The sequence below is a fragment of the Sardina pilchardus genome, chromosome 5, assembly GCF_963854185.1.
Source record: "Sardina pilchardus chromosome 5, fSarPil1.1, whole genome shotgun sequence".
NCBI lineage: Eukaryota > Metazoa > Chordata > Actinopteri > Clupeiformes > Clupeidae > Sardina > Sardina pilchardus.
In genome coordinates this window covers 9507553-9529068 of record NC_084998.1, presented here as the reverse complement: position 1 = coordinate 9529068, position 21516 = coordinate 9507553, and the positions used below count along the sequence as shown (strand labels likewise).

The 21516-nt window shown below is 41.3% G+C and overlaps 3 protein-coding genes across 3 annotated transcripts; 2 read left to right on the top strand and 1 right to left on the bottom strand.

The window, feature by feature from the left end:
* The first annotated feature begins 1026 nt into the window (after window positions 1–1026).
* On the top strand, window positions 1027–8067 carry im:7154036 (fermitin family homolog 3). Its single transcript, XM_062536326.1, has 15 exons — window positions 1027–1122; window positions 1741–1865; window positions 2253–2486; window positions 2820–2933; window positions 3498–3666; window positions 4251–4353; window positions 4531–4638; window positions 4940–5074; window positions 5203–5252; window positions 5570–5694; window positions 5807–5913; window positions 6274–6489; window positions 6633–6757; window positions 6888–7029; window positions 7359–8067. Exons 2-15 carry the CDS (start codon window positions 1742–1744, stop codon window positions 7536–7538), a joined length of 1932 nt encoding a protein of 643 aa, XP_062392310.1. The 5' UTR covers window positions 1027–1122; window position 1741; the 3' UTR covers window positions 7539–8067.
* An 818-nt stretch (window positions 8068–8885) lies between these two features.
* kat5b (K(lysine) acetyltransferase 5b) lies at window positions 8886–16139 on the top strand. The gene is made up of 15 exons (XM_062536325.1): window positions 8886–8963; window positions 9074–9140; window positions 9531–9599; window positions 9777–10006; window positions 10558–10626; window positions 11184–11348; window positions 11465–11539; window positions 12126–12188; window positions 12562–12810; window positions 13118–13207; window positions 13319–13459; window positions 13633–13726; window positions 14646–14805; window positions 14923–15004; window positions 15534–16139. The coding sequence occupies exons 1-15, from the start codon at window positions 8949–8951 to the stop codon at window positions 15666–15668; spliced, it is 1704 nt and encodes a 567-aa protein (XP_062392309.1). The 5' UTR covers window positions 8886–8948; the 3' UTR covers window positions 15669–16139.
* A 373-nt stretch (window positions 16140–16512) lies between these two features.
* On the bottom strand, window positions 16513–20344 carry LOC134079487 (cation channel sperm-associated protein 1-like). Its single transcript, XM_062535568.1, has 13 exons — window positions 20256–20344; window positions 19741–19814; window positions 19254–19358; window positions 18893–19102; window positions 18504–18617; window positions 18232–18385; window positions 17898–18133; window positions 17719–17782; window positions 17488–17560; window positions 17354–17399; window positions 17178–17265; window positions 16932–17046; window positions 16513–16626 (listed from the first exon to the last, which is right to left on the bottom strand). Exons 2-13 carry the CDS (start codon window positions 19790–19792, stop codon window positions 16594–16596), a joined length of 1290 nt encoding a protein of 429 aa, XP_062391552.1. The 5' UTR covers window positions 19793–19814; window positions 20256–20344; the 3' UTR covers window positions 16513–16593.
* Between the last annotated feature and the right edge of the window lie 1172 nt (window positions 20345–21516).

Genomic DNA, 21516 nt, shown 5'->3' with positions numbered 1-21516 from the left:
GGTCTTAAAGTAATATGAGTAATAATAGTCTTAAAACTGTTGAAACCCTTTATTGTGTAAGTTATTGCTATAAAATTAATTCAGTATTTGCCTTAGGCGCCCCTAAAATTTCTACTTCGAGCATTGAAGTAATGAAACATACAATGTTATTTAGACAAAAAAATGACCAAATGGTTGAAAATAGCTATTGGCAAAAGCTGTTTAAATCACAGACTAAGGTATACCGGGATTTATGTTTATGGTACTGCTACTCACAATTCAATATATTAGTATTTTGATCCATCTATACACTTATATACTCCAAACTATTCATGATTCATCTTGTGTTTTTGTTACTGTTGAGCCAAGAAGTCATTAAAAAAAATAGCTTCCAGACAGAATCAAAACATTGCCTAGACAGGCAGAATACTTTTTGAAAAAGCATTGCTTCATCCTTTTTTTCTGCTTCACTTTCAAGTTTGTGGACATTATGCAGGATCTTTGAATACCCGCTGAAATAGAAACAGCTTATTGGAATGCACAATTTTAGAAATTGTGCAATAATGTAAAGCCTTGATGACCTGCGCAGTCTTTGCTGTGTCCACTGGAGAGCGCTCTACTCTATGTTTAGAAATGCTAATGAGCGTGATGTGAAACTGAGGAATCATCATTTTATTCTAACAGTGGTTTGCTTTTCCCGGAAAACTAATCCTCTTTTTTATATTTAGCTCACTGAACTTCTGTAATAAGTTACTGCATAAAAGAGACCAGACTTCTTTCAGAGAAAAATACATTTTCCTCATCAATTCATACCATTTGATTTTTAATAATAATAATAATAATAATAATAATAATAATAATAACACTAATACTAATAATAAATATTAAACATTTTGTATACTGCTCAAAAAATCTCATTCGAAGTTCCCCTCCTTGCAAAAGAGCAAGACGCACACAAAGAGGAAGTATGTCTGCATGTGCTCACACAGGATGAAAGCTAACCAGCAGCAGCAAGTGGCACTGAAAAAAAAAAAAAACTCAAGAAGAGGAAGTGACACTGTTTCTCGAACTGACAAAGTTCAGTTGTCACAGTGGCGAAGACAAGGGCGTTTTCTGTTAAATAATTCTGGAACTACAGACAAGGTAAGTCATAAAAAAATGTGGAGGATGTGTGTGTGTGTGTGTGTGTGAGGCAGGGGGGGGGGGGGGTTGATTGAGAAGCTGGGGTGACAGAAAGGAACAGGAGAGCTCAGAGCTGAGGAGGACGAAACTTTAAGGGCCTTCACATGCAGGCATAAGGACGGTGTACTTATAAGTTATCTACATATTTGATCAAAGGGACTTCTATTTGATAATATTGTTCATTGTTGTGTCCTTGTTGCTGCTACCAATAGTGATTACTAGTATTTTGACAGATACATCCCTTTATAGTTTATAAGATATTCATTCAGGTTGAAAGTTCATTTTGTTCTTGCTGATGGACAGGAGGGCAGCATTGGTGGTGTTATGCTGGTTAATGTGGCAGATTCTGTACATCATACATATAAATCACATGTGAAGAACCTCTCTTATATGGCTGACATATTTATTTTTCATTTAAAACTGAATGAACAAACCATAGCCTACGGTATAAATGTCTTACTTGGTGGGATTTGTTTGTGTAAAACCACTACATAAATGTACTGCTACAAACGGTATGAGCAGAACTGATTTATTGTTACACGCAGCAGATGAATGGAGCTAACGGTTTCTCTTTCTCAGCATGGCTGCGTGGGACTTGACTGTCACTGTGGAGGAACTCGGCCCGGAGGCCCCTCCTCTCAAAGTCAGCGTGACCTCTGATCTCCATATCGGCGGAGTCGTCCTCAAGATTGTGGAGAAAACACGTAAGTGTCCCAATTAGTCTTGATGACCCAGTGGTTCCCAAACTTTTTCCGGCTCATGGCACCCCTAAACATCTCTCCATCTCTCTCTCCGTCCACGGCACCCCCCCTATCTTTTAACTCTCAACCTCCTGTGTGCATTATTTGAACTTCCATTAGTTTAGAGGTAAAGGTTTTCTGTTGCCTTTTTTTCCATTGTACTCTACAATAGTGGAAGTTGGAAGTGAAATCGTGTACACTGTTGGGTGATGATACCAACAGAAACCTAGTAGCTTGTCAGCAAACACAGTTATTTCCCTGTTTCACAGCACTTTCATTTCACATGCACACCCATCCGTCTTTGGCACCATCCAAGCGTTTGAGTCTAATTCCTCTCTGTCCGTTCCACAGAGATCAAAAGAGACTGGTCAGACCATGCGCTGTGGTGGGAGCAGAAGAAGCAGTGGGTCCTGCGGCCGTCCTGGACGCTGGACAAGTGCGGGATCCACGCCGACGCCCGGCTCAGCTTCATGCCCCAGCACAAGCCCCTGAGGCTGCGTCTGCCCAACGGGACCACCGTCCTCCTCCGCGCCTCCTTCTCGGCGCCCGTCTTCCGCTGCGTCATGGGCATCTGCCGAATACTGAGTGAGTGAGGAGAGGGAGAAGGGGGGCGGCCATTTACACTCCCCGTTACAAAAAGGAGGAGATTGAAAAGTAGAATATGTCTCACGACTGTAGAAAAGTGCCGCGATGCAAATTGCGCACTGAGTCACACCCACCTAATCCCTTCCCATGGATATGGAGATGTAGCTCTCCTCAAGGAAATTAATTACCCACAATGAGATTAGGGGGAAAATAAATTATTTCAAGCGGCTATGCCCAAACATTTGATGCCACAAATTGGATTTTTTTTTCTCTCTCTCTCTCTCTCTCTCTGTCTCTCTCTCTCTCTTGGTGATTCTCTCTGGCGTGTTGCAGATATCCGCCGTCCTGAGGAGCTCTCCCTGCTGAGGCCCGTGGAGGAGAAGAAGAAGAAAAAAGACAAATCACCAGAGGAGGTGTATGACATCACCGGCGCCCCAGTCTCCCCAGGTCTGTTTACGCGCACAAATACAGTCAAGGGCTGATGGGGACTCACTCTGACTGACTCATAATACTTTAGCTGTGGTGGTGGCTGCCACTGGATGTCTAAATGACTCCAGGATGAAAATGCACCCATTGAGACATTCTGGACCCTGACTTAAATCCCTGACTTAAGACCTTAAAGTGCAAACGTCTAACGAAAGGATGCTTCATATCTATGCGAAATCTATTTGTAAATGTAATACCATGAGAAGGATCCTAAGCACAAACATTGGTGGTGGGTCAACTAAAATGATGATGATGATGATGATGATGATGATGATGATGATGATGATGATGATGATGATGATGATGATGATGATGATGATGATAATAATAATAATAAGTTCATGCAGGAGAACTTTGCTCATACACTGACTTTGTACTTTAACCAGCATTTAAAATAGGGCCCACTGAATGCATTAACAGCCACATGCTAACACAACATGGTTAATGGGATTACTCAAATATACATCTGAAATGTACAGTTGATTGATCAATGTTAATGATATAGTTGGCTCTGAACCATTGCAGACTCTATGCTCACTCTATCGAATGGGATGCCTGCTCATTTTGCACAGTCTCCAGAGTATGAGGCTGTGTATAAGATCCTGTCTATAAGCCAGCCAGCACCCGCTCCAGAGACCATCGCAAAGAAATATCGATCGTCCAATCTTGTGGAGAAGGCTCAAGTCAATAGCAGGTATGCTTATATAAGAGCTGTATGGGAGTGTGGTTGATTTTTCGTTTGCTGTGTGTACACAGTTGTGAGATATAATACTCTACAGAGATTTTGCAGAACTATCCCATTGATTGAACACAACAAACAAAGCCTTGTTCTTGACAACAGTTCCAGATTGCAAAAAAGAAGGCTGTATGTGGGCCCCCCAAAGCATGTACATGTCAAGTGTATGTGTAGTGCTTTCAGCTCAGTGGCTGGTGGATTGGTGCACTGTCTGAGAACTCTACTGCTGTATGGACCTTATTCACAGCAGCGGTTTTGACATTAAATATGCTGTATATTCATGAAATGTTTGACATTAAATATGCTGTATATTCATGACATTTTTGACGTTAAATATACTGTATATTCATGACATTTTTTGACATGAAATATGGAGGCCTTAGGTGTTCATGACAGCACACGTCTGATTATGCTATACACTTAAATTCAACTGAGACTTAAATTATGGTGTTTCGTGACAACAGTGTTACTGTTCCGTGTGAAAATGGCTACTGTGAAAAAGGGGTTTATTACGTAAAGAGTCCTAATGTGTCTCTCTCCAGGTGGTTGGACTCGTCTCGCTCTCTGATGCAGCAGGACATCAATGAAAATGACAAGCTGATACTGCGTTTCAAATACTACACTTTCCATGACATGGAGCCCAAGGTATACCGATTAATGCGTGAAGCCCTGTTGCATGAATCAAGTGTGCTCAATGTGTTTACAACATCCTGCATGTCATCATGATTTTGTGGTTGTGGCAAGCCAGTGTGATTTCTAAAATTACACGTGTGTTGTGTTTGAGAATGGATTGATTGAGGGAGTCTTTGTTTCCCTTTCAAGACGGACGCAGTTCGTCTAACACAGCTGTATGAGCAAGCTCGATGGGCCATTCTGCTGGAGCAGATAGACTGCACTGAAGAGGAGATGATGCTATTTGCAGCACTTCAGGTACATTCGATGACAGAAAAAGAACTGTCAATATGTACACTTTCAACCTATGAATACTTTTTCATACTCTCTCTCTCTCTCTGGCTGTGTGCCTGTGTGTGTGTGTGTGCGCGCGTGCGTGCGTGCCTGCGTGCACTCACACATGTGTTTGTGTGTGATTGTATGTTTGTGTGTGTGTGTGTGTGTGTGTCTGTGTGTGTGTCTGTGTGTGTGTGTGTGTGTGTGTCTGTGTGTGTGTGTGTGTGTGTGTGTGTGTGTGTGTGTGTGTGTGTGTGTGTGCGCGTGTGTGCGCATCATCCAGTACCACATAGGAAAGGTGTCTCTGACAGACCCTCAGCTTACATCATCTCCAGCAATGGACGACCTGGACTCTGCGCTCCAGTGTCTGGAGCTGAAACTGGACGAGGAGAGCGGCAGCAGTGGAACAGATATGCTGGTCAGCCTCACAAGCTTCCTCTTCCCCATTACTCTTTCATAGGCCCCATGTTGGCAGCACACATAAAATCTGTCAAAATGAGAAAGAAAGAAAAAAAAAGTTGAAAGTAAATGTGCTTGTGCTTGTAGGATACCATGGCGCCTGCTCCAGCACTTCATGATTATTTGAAGATCTTTAGGTAAGCAATGTGTAATGATGACGCCGGGGACAAACACAACAAATGTTAACAACCAGTCGATTAATGTTACAGCCACTCATAATGTATTCACACACGCACGCACGCACGCACGCACGCACGCACGCACGCACGCACGCACGCACGCACGCACGCACGCACGCACACACACACACACACACACACACACACACACACACACACACAGGTAGACACACCTGTCCTGAATGCTGAATGTATGGCCCCTAGGCTCAGTCCTATGAAATCTTCAGTCGACAGGCTGTACTTTCACTTTTACTGCATCTTCCTCATTATCGCAGGCCAAAGAGACTGACTCTTAAGGGCTACAAGCAGTACTGGTTTACCTTCAAGGACACGTCGATCTCATACTACAAGAGTAAAGAGGAGAGCTCCAGGGAGCCCATTCAGCAAATGAACCTGAAAGGTAAACTTTCTGATGATGAATGTTAAAGAATATTCATGACTGGGAAAAAAAGCACATTTATTATTTAAACTTATACATATTCAGAACTGTTTTGAATATATTTTTTTCACAGGCTGTGAAGTGACTCCTGATGTTAGCATAGCAGGCCAGAAGTTCTGTATAAAACTTCTGATCCCTGAACCTGATGGGATGAACGAAGTCTATCTACGGTGTGAAAATGCAAGTGGTCTTCTCCTCACTTTCCTAACCACTATTAAATAAAAAACATTGTGTCAAGGGATTGTAAGAATATGAGACTAAATGGTGAAATACATAGTAATACATAGTAATTCATACTAATGGCATGGTTCTGTGCCTTACTTTCATGGCATACATGATACATACCTTGGTCAATACCCTATAAACTCCAAGGCACATACATAAGGTCTTTATTATCATGGCTTGGTCATTTTAAACGGCATTAAAAACTTTCAGCATCAAGCCCTCGTCAGGGTGTCATACCACAGTGTATGTCTTAACTGTTTGATGTTTTAACTATTGATATTACTTCAAAAGTGACCTGTCTATTCGTCTCAACAGGAGCAACAATATAGCAAGTGGATGGCAGCCAGTCGTCTAGCCTCTAAAGGGAAGACTTTAGCAGACAGCTCTTACTCCAGTGAGGTGGAGAGCATTGAGTCCTTCTTAGCCATGCAGCGGACCAACCCTGGGGCCACCTCTGCCCAGACCGACGAGAGCATCAACACGCACAGCTTGGTATCACCTCGATACCAAAAGAAGTACAAACCGAAACAAGTACTGAAATATATATGTGCCCTTTTTCACTTTCACACCTCCACACACACACACACACACACACACACACACACACACACACACACACAGACACACATGCACACAGTTGATGGTTTAAGTAAGCCCTTTTTTTCTTTCCCCAGCTAACCCCTCGAATCCTTGAGTCCTATCAGAATGTTGCGCAGCTCTCATTAACAGAGGCAGTTCAGAGGTTTCTTCAGATCTGGCAAGCATTGCCAGACTTTGGAATCTCATATTTTGTAGTGAGGTGAGTAATTGAAATGATTTGGCTTGAAGAAAAGCAGTGTTATTTCTTGGCGTATTCTGGAACCATTTGCAACATCTTATAATATCCGGAACCCTTTTTAACCTGTCACATTTGGCACACTCATCGACAGATTTAAAGGGTGTCGTAAGGATGAAGTCCTTGGAGTTGCCAACAATCGCCTAATACGCATTGACCTCAGTGTAGGAGATGTGGTAAAAACATGGAGATACAACACCATGAGGCAATGGAACGTCAACTGGGACATCCGTCAGGTGAGCACCTGCCGAAACATTTAGAAAAAGGCCCTGTGTGTGTCATTGTCTTCATCTATAGGTGCCTCTCATTCAGCGTTTATACGTCCTCCCTCGCTCCTCGGGTCTCGATCCTCACTGATGTACATAAAGAATGATGGGGTGGCAACAATGGGACAGTCTATCCCTTCTTCTATCTTTCTTTATGTAGATCAGCGAGGATCGAGGCCCGAGGAGCGAGGGAGGACGTATAAACGCTTAATGAGAGGCACCCAGTGTCTGCCCATATACATACTGTATTTTCAATATATTCATCCTCTCCTTTCTCGTCCGCTTTTTCATTGTGCTAGGTTGCCATCGAGTTCAACGGAAACGTAAACATTGCATTCAGCTGCGTGACTGCTGACTGCAAGATTGTGCACGAGTACATCGGAGGCTACATCTTTATGTCCACGCGCAGCAGAGAGCCCAGTGAAACCCTCAATGAGGAGCTCTTTCACAAACTCACCGGAGGCCATGAAGCACTATGAAGCCCCTCATAGCCTACATGAACATGACTGTTATTTTATCATATCAGTATTACAGAGAATGACTTTGTGTAACAACAACTCAGAGCCTCCAGCCATTCATACTAGGTTGACTTATCTTTACCTCTGAGAGAGGAAATGGCACGATTTCTTTAATTCAGCTTTGGTCAGCTGGAAAAATGTAGTTCTAATGCTAAACAACAGGCACTCAAATTGTATGAAGAGAATGTCCACTTAAAATGTCCACATAAACTGTTGACAAATTATGTAGGATACTCATGTTTTACCATTTCATTTTTACTGTATGTACAAATACACATTACACTCACACCTTTCACTGACTACCTAGCCAAATAAATAGGCTACATAGAGTAAAACAACCCACAAGTATATCAGCTGACTCAACCACTTCCTGTTTCCTGCTAATGAATATCTAGTTTACTGTTTTGTATAAATGACAAAGTCATTTTCTGAGGGTTTGGCCAGTGAGGTGAATGATGGAAAAAGCTTGTATGATTTGTACGCCTTTGTAAATTCATGCAAAACAATACAAACAAAGCAAAAAAGAAACACTGAATATGGATATTAAGAGAGTATTATGAAAGTATTATATTCACTGAGCTAGAACAGATTAGAACTGCTTAGAACTAAGCAGTCTGTTAGTTATTATATAAGCTTTCTTGAAAAGGTTGGGTGAATACACTTACCCTGATGAATATAACCTCTGCATGCAGCCTGCTGGGCCTACGAATAGGTCAGCCTTGAAACATGAAAGTTAACATCCATGAGAGGTATTCACTCCTACAGTATGATGAACGAGAATTGCATCACACATCCAAAAAGCTTCATAGATAGGCAGCCTACTGTTTAAGTAATAGCAGTTTTTATGATAATAAACAATACACTATGAATAGAGCCTATAGATGCAATAGAACAAATTAAGATAGCATGGAAACAAGATTCATTCTATTTGAAGGAATAGGGCTCAATTGTTGTTGGAGTCACCAGCTGTCATAAAGATGTTACTTCGCCATTATTTCTCAGGCCTATTCAAGTTCAAGTACTTGAATCAAGTTCAGCTTCAAGTAGCCTAATTTGTTGTCAGTCACAAAAGGAAATAGGTATAGGCCTTAAGACATCTTGTGCTGCTCAAGAGACTTTAACGAATATATAGCTTAGGCCTATTAAAAGTAGTGATTAAAAGGGTAGCCTATATTAAGTGTGTGTGTGTGTGGGGGGGGGGGGGGTAATGTTAATTCTGTCTTAATGGTTAATATTAATGTGAAATCAAATTCTGATTTTATGCGTTCAGACATTCCTAAACATTTCAGCCGCTGCAGAACCTGTACGGACGGAGAGCTGAGCTTTTTTCCCAGAGTCCTTTGCGTCATCAGCTACGATAGCAGAACAACAATGGCGGATGCTTCGGTAGGGTTATATGGAGGAATCATACTGAAATGTGTTATTATTCGATGTATTGTGATTTATTCGACTCGTGGCTTTGCTTTAATACCCATAACTGTGTTATGTGCTCACAGGTGGATGTCGTCGAGGGCTGTCGGCTTCCTGTCCTACGAAAAAATCAGGAAAACGAAGACGAGTGGCGTGAGTACATCAGCTAGCCGGGTGCTAAATGTTAGCTGAATAGTAAAACAACTGTCATGGCTGACTAGCTACCATGGGTCAGCCTGTCTTATATAAGCGAATGGGACTGCTGTTGTCAGATAGTAAACAAAGCCTCGGCAGCTAGAAACGTGCAGTGAAACATAGTTACTAACACTTTAGTGCGTATTGCAGCAAACTTTGCATAATGTCAGTTGTCTACGTCAGTTGCTATTAGCGAATGCTTGGTAATTCAACGATAGTTCTTAGTTATTATTAATGTAAACATGAGGGAGAAGTATTATGGATTACACATGTTGCCGGTGGTGCACTGGTTGATGGAACGCTCTGAGTTAACCACAAATTCAGAATTTGAACACTTTTCTTTTGCAGCTTTGGCTGAAATTCTCAGTGTCAAAGATATACCTGGCAAAAAGCTCTACTACGTCCACTACATCGATTGTAAGTATATTCTTGTTTCTAGCCTGTCTAGTTAGTGCTGTGTCATACAAGTCAGACATTGACGGATTTCTGTTCTTGGTTTTCATTGAGATATTGTTGTTATAGCACCTGGGTAGCCTACTGCAGATTGCTTGTCTAAAATCTCACGCCATACCTTGTCGTCTCCTGTCATATTAGTCAACAAGCGTCTGGATGAATGGGTCACGCCAGATCGACTTGATTTGAAGAAACTTCAATTCCCCAAGAAGGAGGCTAAGACCCCTACTAAGAATGGTCTGTCTGGATCTCGGCCGAGTTCCCCCGAGAGAGAAGTAGTAAGACCTGCCAGACCTGGACCCCATCCTCCACCTACAGTCCCAGCTGTAACTCCAGCTCCTCCTCACCAACCTACACAAGCTCCACCACAGGTATGGCGATATATTATTAACCCTCCACCCCCACTGTGTTTAATCAGGCGATAAGTGCTACATTAAAACCTCTTCTAATGAAGTATGACCTGATTATATTGATGTGATCTGACTAGGAGCGGGGTCTGCTTTTGAATGGCCCAGTCTATTGTAATGTCAAAGGATTGGCTCACTTTTACAGATTAATGCTACAGAGGTCTTGATTCTCTGAATAAATTGATGTGTGTTAGATGCGTTTCCACCCATTTCTGAAATAATATAATGGTATTATTGCCTCTGAAATGAGAGCATATGGCCACTGAGTTTATTCCCTCTATTCATTGTTTGAGAGTGTTATTTCTAGTACAAAATCATAATGTAGAGAGATACTCTCATCAAAGTATCCCTGTGGTGATCTTCTGCCGGACTCAGAAGTGATCGGGCAGGTGGTGAATTGATTGAGTTCTGGTACATCTTATGCTGGATGAATCTGTCGGCTCAGTGCTTCTGGAGGTGTGAAGTGAGACTGTCACTTAACCTCCCTTCCTCTCTTCCTTTGTGTCCAAATTCAGAGGAAGAGTCTAGAAATCAACGTTCCAACCACTACAGCTCCCTCCAGAGGCAAAACCCTCCCTACACCGGTACAACTTTCCACCTTACCCATTCTACACCATGACAAAATCAAACTTCTGAAAACTATTATAAAATGCAAAGAATGGGTCCCATTTGGCAATGTTTGATGCCATGCCACAATTACTGTTGTAGCCCTCAGTCTTTCGCATACACAATTGGGAGGTCTACACACTTGTCTGCAGCTGTTGTCATTGATTACAAAAAGATTTTTAAAAGATATGATTGATGACCGGGCACAGAAGTTGGGAGGGATCTTTTTTTATTGTCTAAAAATGAGAAATACTTTATAGCTCTGCGATTTTTAAATGATGATAATTGTGTTCACTTTTTAATGCTTGTCTGTCTTTTAATTGTACTGCCTCCCAATAGTGAAATAAGTGTTCACTTATTCACTTTGGACAAAAGGGTCAGCTAAATACCATAACAAGTATTGCTTCCATGTAATGGCACTTGAATCAAACATCGGAAGTTGCAATGACCCTGATGGATTTGGGGGGGAAATATGTTTTAAGATGGATGTCTGTATTTTTACCCTCATCTCTTGTGTCTGTTGTTTGGCAAACAGAAGAGAAAAGCAGAGCCAGTCTCCTTGACGTCACAGCCGTCCCCGGTAACAACGCCAAGTGCCACAGAGTCCCCCCAGACCTACCCACCCGTGAGGGAAGCCTTCACCCCCAAATCGACCAACCGGGAAGAGCATGAACCGCTCGCAGCAGTACCGTGTCTAGCGGTTGGTTTATTATTTATTTCCCTTGGTTGTGTTTGCGTGTAACTTTCTTCTTACTCTGAATTACTCAAGCTCTTGCTGAGTTGTAATCTTACCTTTGGATATGTTGTGCCTTCCAGAATGGAACCACGCGCCGCCTCATCCCCTCTCAGCCAGGGAGGAAGAGGAAAGCCAACTGTGGGGGCACCGATGAGGTAGAGCTTCCTGTTTCCTCATTCCTCCCTCTGTTTCATTCATATTTTACATCGATGGTGTTTTAGTGGTGATTCATGGTGATTCACCTTTTAAATCTATTTGTCCAGTTTTACAGTAGATACAGCGATATTTCATTGCATGAAGTCTTTTCTGTTTTATGAGATCTTTTTCATTATACTCTATTGCTATAATAGTCATCTAAACGTTTTTTTTTAATATATGGACACGTCTGGAGCATTTCTCCTGAAAGTGTTTGGCATGGCCAGTGTGGTGGCAGACACTGGCATAATGAATATGCTGTGTTAGGCTGAATTTAAATAGCATACTGTACATGTGACCAACAGCTGAAAGTTCCTAATATTCATTGATATAGCCATGAGGATTAAAATATCTGGGGTTTTTTGGTTGTGTTTTTGGAAATGTATGTTGGCAGACCATTTTTTTACCTACTTCAATACACACCTAAACCACACCACACACGGTGATTGCGTAATAACAAGTAAATGATCCTTTTTAGGAAAATAATATCTTCCTCTCCCTTCAAAGCATGTCTAAAAGCCTGCAATTCCTGTGTTTCTCCGCTAGATTATAAAGGTTTTCCAGTATAACAGCCCTCGATGCCCCAGTGTCTTTCTGCCATCAGGAGAGGTCCGTCTGATTTCTTTGTCATTGCCTGTTTGCTGTTTTTGTTAAACCAGGGCCCAGGCTATGGTTTATCTTAAGGAGTCAGTCCATGCAGTAATACTTTATGGGTGGCATATAGATTGCCCCTGACCTTGGGAACAAACCAGGGCCTTTATTGTTACATAGAGCTGCTGGTGCTTGATGCATATGATGTCATTGCCCAACATTTGTAAGAAATAATATTTGGGTTGGAATTAGGGCTTCAAAATAATAACAATAAGAAAGCCAGAGTTTTAAATGAAAACACATTATATCATTATTTTTTTTCCTTTTAAACGGTAAAACTATATTAATCCCATCCTTGCGTTGCCTCTCCAACCAATGGTAAATGCTTTAGGATTCCCAAGACAGCACGGATGGGATCCCATCGGCGCCACGCATGACGGGCAGCTTGGTGTCGGACCGCAGCCACGACGACATCGTCACGCGTATGAAGAACATCGACTGCATCGAGCTGGGCCGGCACCGACTCAAACCCTGGTACTTCTCGCCCTACCCGCAGGAGCTCACCGCCCTCCCCATCCTCTACCTCTGCGAGTTCTGCCTCAAGTACCTCAAGAGCCTTAAGTGTCTCCAGAGACACCTGGTGAGTGCCGTGCCGCTTGTCGGCCTTTGTCAGGTCAACAACCAAGCGAAAGGTCTTTTTAACTGTAACGAAGCAGCATGAAACATCCCTCCGTCTAATATAAACAACAGCATCCGCACATATTTCCTGATCATTAGTCTGTATGAACACTCGTATTGTTATCGTTTGTTATTGTCCCTGGAATGAACTGCTCTGTGGTCCCTCTACTTACTAGCTTACTTTATTAGTCTCTGGGTCGTTATAAGCAGTGCTTGGTGTTTGTTTCAGTGTAGTTTTTTTTTTCAGTTGGTCTGTCTTTGTTTTTCAGACAAAGTGCAACCTTCGCCACCCTCCAGGAAATGAGATTTACCGTAAAGGGACCATCTCCTTCTTTGAAATTGATGGCAGGAAAAACAAGGTGAGCGACGGAGAACATTAAACAGGGTCATTGTCCCTATTGTTTGGTGTGTGTGTGTGTGTGTGTGTGTGTGTGTGTACACGAGTCATCAGTCATTGTGTAATTTTACAGACATACTCCCAGAACCTGTGTTTGCTTGCCAAGTGCTTCCTGGACCACAAAACCCTCTACTACGACACCGACCCATTCCTGTTCTATGTAATGACTGAGTATGACTCCAAAGGCTTCCATATAGTGGGATATTTTTCGAAGGTACAGTACAGACTTTTCACATTTTATCTGCCAAAAAAGAATGTAGGACTGCCCTAATGTATATTTGTCTTTGGTAATAACAGCAATATCCAACCTACTGGCCCAGTAAAATACTGTTATGTCCACACCAATTTTAGATTACTTCTCCTGAGTCTGTCCTTTACCTTTTCTAGGAGAAAGAGTCAACAGAAGATTACAATGTGGCGTGTATTCTGACGTTACCACCATACCAGAGAAGAGGCTATGGAAAATTGCTCATAGAGTTCAGTAAGTCCACACATACATCAAAGAACCCCCACAGCTTACACTGAAATTCTACAACACACCGACCAAAGTCTGAAAACCAGAACAGTATACAGTACATTTGTAAGCTGTAACATGTATTTGCTGTTAGAAACTGTGCATTATCAAATTTTTGTTGTTGGAGAACTATGCATTTATGACGTTTTTGCTGTTAGAAAACTATGCTTTTATCAAAAAAAACATTTGACTGAAGGGCCATTCACACTAAGAATGAAAAGTATTATGGTCACAGCAAAATAATATCGTTCTTGTTAACATGAATGACCGGGTCCACATATAAACGACATGAAGAACGATATTGTTGGGGGATCACTTTCAGAGTGATTTTTTGAATGATAAAAAGCTGACCGCCTATCAGAATTCACTTTCATCAACAAAAGGAGAAACTTTCCTTGTCATTGGTCAGTCAGGACGTTGTTATAGTTACAATCATTGTTATCATTCCTGGTTTTTATTTAAAGAGACCCTATGCAACTTTTTCATAGTCATAAAATCGCTTAGAAATCGTTGTTTTGCTTGACTGACCAGTTTTATCAAAAACAGTAATATTTCCTCCCGCCCCCAGTGTCCCTATCCGCTATTGCAACCTTGCAGTTTGTTCAGGAGACGATCGTTCCCTGTTTACATCTGGAAGGCTCAGACGCATAAAAACAAGAAGAACCATGCTTGCAATTTATATATTTATATATAGCCTATATATGTATAAATATACACGCTAAAGCTGTCGGGGAAGCTCTGCAGAGAAATATGCAAGCATAAAACGAGCGAAAATGAAAAACGAAACCAAAACTTAAGATGAAATCGCCAATCCTGCATAGTTTCTCTTTAATAAGTTATGTTGTACTTAGGTAGCAAAATAACTCTTTCTTCTTCCCCTCCTCAGGCTATGAGCTGTCGAAGGTGGAGGGGAAGACTGGCACTCCGGAAAAGCCGCTTTCTGACCTTGGCTTACTGTCCTACCGCTCCTACTGGTCTCAGACCATTCTGGAAATACTTATGGACCTCAAGTCCGAAAACGGCGAGCGGCCACAGATCACCATCAAGTAAGTGTTCAGATGCGTCCGCTCAGCCCTTGCTTGTTAATCCTCTCAGATGTGATTTTACGGTGGTCTGGTCATTTTTCTGTTCATGTGTGAGATCATTTGTTCAATCTCTTTCAGTGAGATCAGTGAAATAACCAGCGTTAAGAAGGAGGACGTCATATCAACCCTTCAATACCTCAATCTTATCAATTACTACAAGGTAATCCATAGCTTTGTGGCAGCCTAGCCACAGTGTGTGTATGAAACTCTGCTGCTGTAAGAAGTTGTTTTTGTGAAAGTTATGTTCAGAGCTGTGTGCAGAGCATTACCTGTTACCTTATGTCAGTGATTTGAGCTAAAGTGAAAACCAACATCTTACTAACTGAAGAAAGAAACATGTGCCTCATTCGCCTATCACAAAAGAGCATCATGTGTTGTAATGTAATATGATGCCCAGTAGGGGTCTCCTTTAGCCAAGGAGTTTGTAGCAGAGGGGCTGCAAGTAGCCTAGTACTGCTAAAACATCCAATATGTAGTATTATAGTATTGTATAGTCATATAGTAGCTTGTTTCACCCAAAGCCTGTTTAAACATCCCATTATATAGTCATGAATCTTGAATATGTGTTTTGTGTGCTATTGTGTATGGGTGTGATACACAAGCCTAGTCTCTTAGTCATATACTCTTACAACCAAATCACTCTCCAAGCATCTGAAAGGTGTTCCCTCTGTCTTCCCTGCTCTGCTCAGGGTCAGTACATCCTGACTCTGTCTGAGGACATCGTGGAAGGACACGAGCGAGCCATGCAGAAGCGTCACCTGCGCATCGACCCCAAATGCCTGCATTTCACCCCCAAAGACTGGAGCAAGAGAGGGAAGTGGTGATTCCCGCCACATGCACAAAAGTACCACATCATCCCAAATGCATTTACCTTCACACACATTAGTCCTCCACAGCCCTTGTGGGATTGTCATTTGTACAAGAAAAAAAAAAAATCACATATCCAGCAGACCGTGACTAAAGCATCCGTTTAGTGTTCAGATGTATTCGTACATTTAAAAGTTCTTTCTTTGTACAGGATTTTTTGAATAACTTTGTGTTGAACAAAACTGGCAGTTTCTCCTTTTAAAAAGCCATGATATACTGTTACAAGAATGTAAATTTGGGTACTTGTACAGATGTTTGTCTTTTTTATCTGAATGTAAACTATGGTAATACTCTGGCACAATGACTGTGCCAATTTTAAATTAGACAATTTTTCTGTAAAACAGTGTATTAATCTTTATAGTTGTAAATGTGAACTAGGAACAGAATCATGTTTTCACCCTAATAAATGTATAGTCATTCAAATGTCATTGACTAGGTGTGTTTTTTAATCCAAAGGATTAAGTCTGATTGTTGTAATTATTTTTAAGAGCACATAATTAAATTAGCCTGGGTGTTCCCATGCTGCCTTGCGCACAATTTGATTCACGCTGCTAAGGCAGCCTGGAAACTCCCGCTCTAATTTTTGCCTCAGATTGGGGACCAATCACAGAACAGGGGGGTAAAGCAAGACGATGATGAGCTATGCACAGACATTTGATGGACATCCACGGCGCCCAATAAACGGATCTGGGCATTTTTTTCAAATACGAGAAAATTAACGTTTGGTTCCCAGACCACGTCTCATTGAGAAGTGGTGGCGCTGACGCTAGCCAGGATATAAAGAAATGTGTTAAAATACAGAATAATTCAGTGGGTTTTATAGCCCTGGATTTTTGGAGATAAAAAGTCAAGAGTATGCAGAAAAGGAAGTGAAGAGTGAGTTCAGTCCAACTCATTGACGTCATCTTCGCCAGCCTGTAAGAGAAAAGGACACGTCACTTCCTGTGAGTAAGCCACTAAAGGTCTGTTGTTAAAGAAGATGTTAAAGCACTGTTGTAACTTGCAAAGCACTCGTTGTAATGTTAAAGCACTTGTCTAAAAGTGCTGCTTGGCTGCTATAGCTGTTGGCTGCACCAACTCAAGAAGCTAGGTAGCACAGATGTATTCCTTTAGTTTATATTTCGCACCAACAGCAGATTTCTTTTTTTTCAGCATTAAAGAGTTAAACTGTGCTATCTTATAACATCTTTCATTTATGTGTCACTTAGCGATCACTTTACCTCGAAAAAGGTGTCAATAAGTCTGTCCAGTATAGCAGCCTGGGACCAGAATGTTTGTTGGCTCTGGTCAATGGCAGCAAGAAGTTGGAGGTAGGAGCAGATTGACTCAACCTCCCTGCAATCAACATGAGAAGTTTGATGATCGTAATGAACTGTTTGCCACTTTCTTTTGGAATGAATGATCAACACTATTTTGCAATAAGTCAACAGCATCTGCTATCTTAACCTAACTTATATTTTGCCCACCTCTGGCGGTAATTCTTTTCAGCGTAGGTCAGTTTCAGGGCCTCTTGATAGAATTCCTCATCTGTCTCTGTTGTGACGGGCTTTGAATCTGAAGAAGGAAATTCAAAACATCTGATTTTGTTTTAAAATCAACATGTATTGTGCAATAGTCATTATACATAACGTATATTATTTACCTATTTTCCTGATTGCCTCTAGCTCATCCTCAAAAATGTCCTGAAACTAAAAATGGATATATGCCTTATTATCTTGATTTCTCCTCATAGTAACGGCATGTGGCATTAAAGTAGATCACATATAGTTAGAATACCTTCTGAAACTTTGATAGCATTCTCTTCTTAATTGTGAGCTGGAAATTGTCTACTAGCACAGCCATGACCAGACTGAAAAGAGAAGGGTGCATGAATAATTGTAAAATACACTATAAAACCTACAATAAAACAAAGGGCACCATGCCTAAACTGTAGCATAGCCAATAAAAAAAACATAGGCTACCTAGATTTATGTAAATATTCCAGTTTAAACACCGGTGACCACTTACTTAAGAAAAGTGAAATACTCCACCACAATATAGAGGATGAGGAAGATGATGATATGTGGAGAGCCTTATTTACCAGAAAGATACAGACACAAAGAACTATGTCAACACAGAGAGAATCACTCATTCAAATAAATCCTTCAGAGATACAGCCCAATCCCACAGCAGCCTCCCGTCCCTACCTGCGTCCCGACTGATTGAGTAGGTGAAAGACCAGTCATCCAGTGTCAGCAGCTGGAAAAGAGTGAAAATGGTACGGAACATAGTCCCAAAGTGTCCGGGATCGGACTGGCTGAACATCTCGCGGAAGATGACGGCAAACATGAGGAGGAAGGTGAACATGAGGATGATGATGGCTCCCATGGACTGGATAGACTTAAGGCACGTGGACACAATGTTTTGCATGTTTTGAAGGTGGCTGGAAGCAAGGGAAAAGAAAGGCATCGTTCAAAAGGGTAAGTTGGCACACACTCAAGAGAAAATGCCCGAAATATCGAGGGTGGTTGAGCCACTTACCGGACAGAGCGTAAGACACGGAATGCTCGTATGACACGGATACCTTTGAACATTTTCAGGAGTTGGAACACTGAAGATGCTTTACTAGAGTAGTTTCCCAACTGCGCCAAAGGCATCATGAAATCAATCAGGCTTATAACAATAATCAAGAAGTCTGTGTGCATGTGGAGAGAGAGGGTTGACAATGAAAGAAAAATCCATAAACACCAAAGGAATACTCTCTGAATATACAGAAACATTCACCACCATTGCTATTTGGTCAAGAAACCCACCAACAGTATTCCATGAGTTCTTGAAGTAGAGAAATCTCCAGACAATAAACTTAAGCACAAACTCCATCAAGTAGATTGCAATGAATGTTGAGTCCACTGCTGTCAAATACCATTCTGTGACAGAGGAGGATGAATGAGTGGAGAAAAGCTTTTGCACATCTTCTGACAACTACCATATCTCTCTTCCTATTCATGTACATTATTATATAACAAGAAACCTCTCTGGTGTCTGTTTATACTTCTATTCAATTCAACTTCATTCATAGCACTGTAACATAAGAATAAGTCTAAAGGCACTTCACAGAGGCTTGAACATGAGCTTAGATCTCTCCAGCAGTAAGGCGACATGGCATGTCTCGTTGGAGCAAAAGTAAATGTCGGCTTTTTACCTCCTCTCACGGTGACCATCTCCACCGTCTGTGCCACCAAAATGACAGCGTTGAGTATCACCACGAACAGGATGAATTGGTCAAAGAATTTGTCCTCCACAAAATTGTACATAATCTTGTTGAGCCGATCGACCCAAGAGAGCAGCATACCATATGCCCTCTTCCACCAGAATGGCGAGGACCTCAGCTCTTGAATTTTCCTCTCCTCAGCTACAGAGAAAACATAATGGGGAGGCACAAGGGATTGTTGTTGACCAGGACTGAAGTTTACGTAGTCCAACATTTAGGTTGTCTTAGTTAGTATGCACACACTCCATAGTGCTTATTCCATAAACTGTATTTATAAGCAAAAGTAGGCTACCCATATTCAAGAGCTTCTGTAGGTCATCTTGAGTGACTTCGCAACATGTTGAAAACACTCTCTTTTTCGGCGCTTGACTTTTCTTCTTAATTTCCCGTTTGTGCGCTTGCAGTACCAAAAAGAAAACAGGCCACTATTAGTCATGTCATGGACATACATACAGTCATTATGGTCGAGCCATAGCTCCCATAGCATACAATCCTGAGCATAATCATTTATCAACTATCATCAAATCTTTCGTGTAGTTGACAAATAGGTGTTTTCTATACCGTAATTTCCCGACTATTAACCGCGGCTTATACATTGACTTTGCAAAATCTCTTCAGCTATGATGTTAATACGGGGGGGGGGGGGGGGGGTGGTGTTAATATGGTTTTGTTTCTTTTAACTTGCAAAAAACACTGTCCTGCGGCTTATACACAATGTGGCCTATATGCGGGAAATTACTGTAGCAGTGAATAACACTCTCTTGTGGTCAGTCACATACCTCCACTGGCCACCATCTGCCGGTAGGCCCGTGATGCTGGTCTCTTCTCCATCTTTCTCACTCAGCAGGCACAACTGAGAGTAGACACACACAACATCCAAATCTAGATTTTTGGGTCTAAATAATCTACATGTACTAAATTGTTACCTAGACATATCATTACAGTTATGACAATTTCACTGCATTGTTTACATTAGTAATCATATGCATGTAACAAATAAACATCCTTGTATCCTTGTATATGGACAGCTGTATGAACAAAAGCTAGTCAAATCAGCCTTGGTGGTTATTTATAGAGTTATCAGTTATTTGGTGGCATGTTGAATAGACCATTCTCTTCAGTGAATTCTGAACAGCTGTTTGCAGTGACATATAGCTTTTATAATAATTAGGCTATATTCACCTCTATCCAGTGGTGGAAACACAACAATCTCTTTAAAACTAAAGAATTAGGCTACATTTACATCTATCCAGTAATAGAAACCCAACAATCTGTTTAAAAGAATTACATTTACCTCTATCCAGTGGTAAAAAAAACAGCAATCAAACAACACTGAAGTTGTATGGTCATACAACCATACTGCCAGCAGCCATGTTGACAAACAGATGATAAACATTAGGGACTCACAGACATAGAACACCATAGGCTACCTAATTGTTCGAAGTCACTATGACATGCTATGGCGTCACAAAACTCCTGTCTGCACTGCAAAGCGTTACACGGACCGGGGTCGCTATGTCTGGCTGGCTGGCGTTCTAGATACAGTTATGTTATGAGATTTGGCAGACACTTTAGTCCAAAGCAACATACAAATAACAACCCTACATTAGTTGAATTTAACAATAAACTAATTTAAATAGTTGGTAAGACTATAAAAAACTCGGACTGCATATTCAAACTAGGCTAATCTCAGTCTCATGACCTCTACCCGTTATGATGTAAAATATCATTCTAGAATTCGCTATTATTTTCAAATATTTGACTTCATTGTGCTGTCATTTACATAGTTAAGTGGTTAAAAGTCAGCCTTTCACTCATGAAGAAACAATGTGTGACTTCTTATGTCAAGACACGCCTACCTTGAGTCTGTTTTCTTTCTTTCTTTCTTTCTAATGAACAAGCAGTGACCATTATAATAAACGGCCTCTTGAAACGGCCACCTAAGAAATTAGGCTACTAATAAAATATAACACAGGCCTAGGACTGTTTTGCGCCAGTGTAGGCATAGGCCTACTGCTCCCGAGCTTTTCGTTCCAATTCATTCATTTATTTATTTGGAGTGAAGGAGAATAGTCAACAAATGGACCTGGCATAAACGTTTTTGAAGAAAACGATTTTACTTTTCACGACGGTTTGTAGTGACATAATTAAGCAATTTCACGTCATCAGACCTGCAAATGGAAAGAAGTCTGTGTCAGTCAATAACAGCGACACAAATGAGTGGTCTAACAACACGCATCTGATAGTCTGCAGTCAGCTAAGCACATGGAAATATCTTCGAATGGATAAATGTTGGTGTAGGCCTCCGAATGCCTCTCAGAAACGGTCTACAACTAAAGTAAACTAAACTAAAACTGTTCTGTTTAAATGTCCATTGTGTTAGCTTAACCCTCGAATAAAACCGAATTAGAATATGTCAGTGGAGATAAAATAGACCTGCGCCATCACATTAGTGTGTCTTTTGAACTTGGGAAATAAGCACAGAAGCGATTGAGACTTGAAGTGATTTTATTGAATACAGATAGAAAAATACGATTCAAAACGTTGTTGCTCTT

Coding starts and splice junctions, on each gene's coding strand:
- im:7154036 (XM_062536326.1), top strand. CDS start 1,742: ATGGCTGCGTGGGACTTGACTGTCACTGTGGAGGAACTCGGCCCGGAG. Junction 4,354..4,530: donor TCCATGACATGGAGCCCAAG/GTATACCGATTA, acceptor TTCCCTTTCAAG/ACGGACGCAGTTCGTCTAAC. Junction 6,490..6,632: donor AGAAGTACAAACCGAAACAA/GTACTGAAATAT, acceptor TTCTTTCCCCAG/CTAACCCCTCGAATCCTTGA.
- kat5b (XM_062536325.1), top strand. Junction 10,627..11,183: donor GCAAAACCCTCCCTACACCG/GTACAACTTTCC, acceptor TTTGGCAAACAG/AAGAGAAAAGCAGAGCCAGT. Junction 13,727..14,645: donor AAAATTGCTCATAGAGTTCA/GTAAGTCCACAC, acceptor TCCCCTCCTCAG/GCTATGAGCTGTCGAAGGTG.
- LOC134079487 (XM_062535568.1), bottom strand. CDS start 19,792: ATGGAGAAGAGACCAGCATCACGGGCCTACCGGCAGATGGTGGCCAGT. Junction 17,266..17,353: donor AGAGGCAATCAGGAAAATAG/GTAAATAATATA, acceptor TTCCTTCTTCAG/ATTCAAAGCCCGTCACAACA. Junction 16,627..16,931: donor TTATTGACACCTTTTTCGAG/GTAAAGTGATCG, acceptor TTTCTCTTACAG/GCTGGCGAAGATGACGTCAA.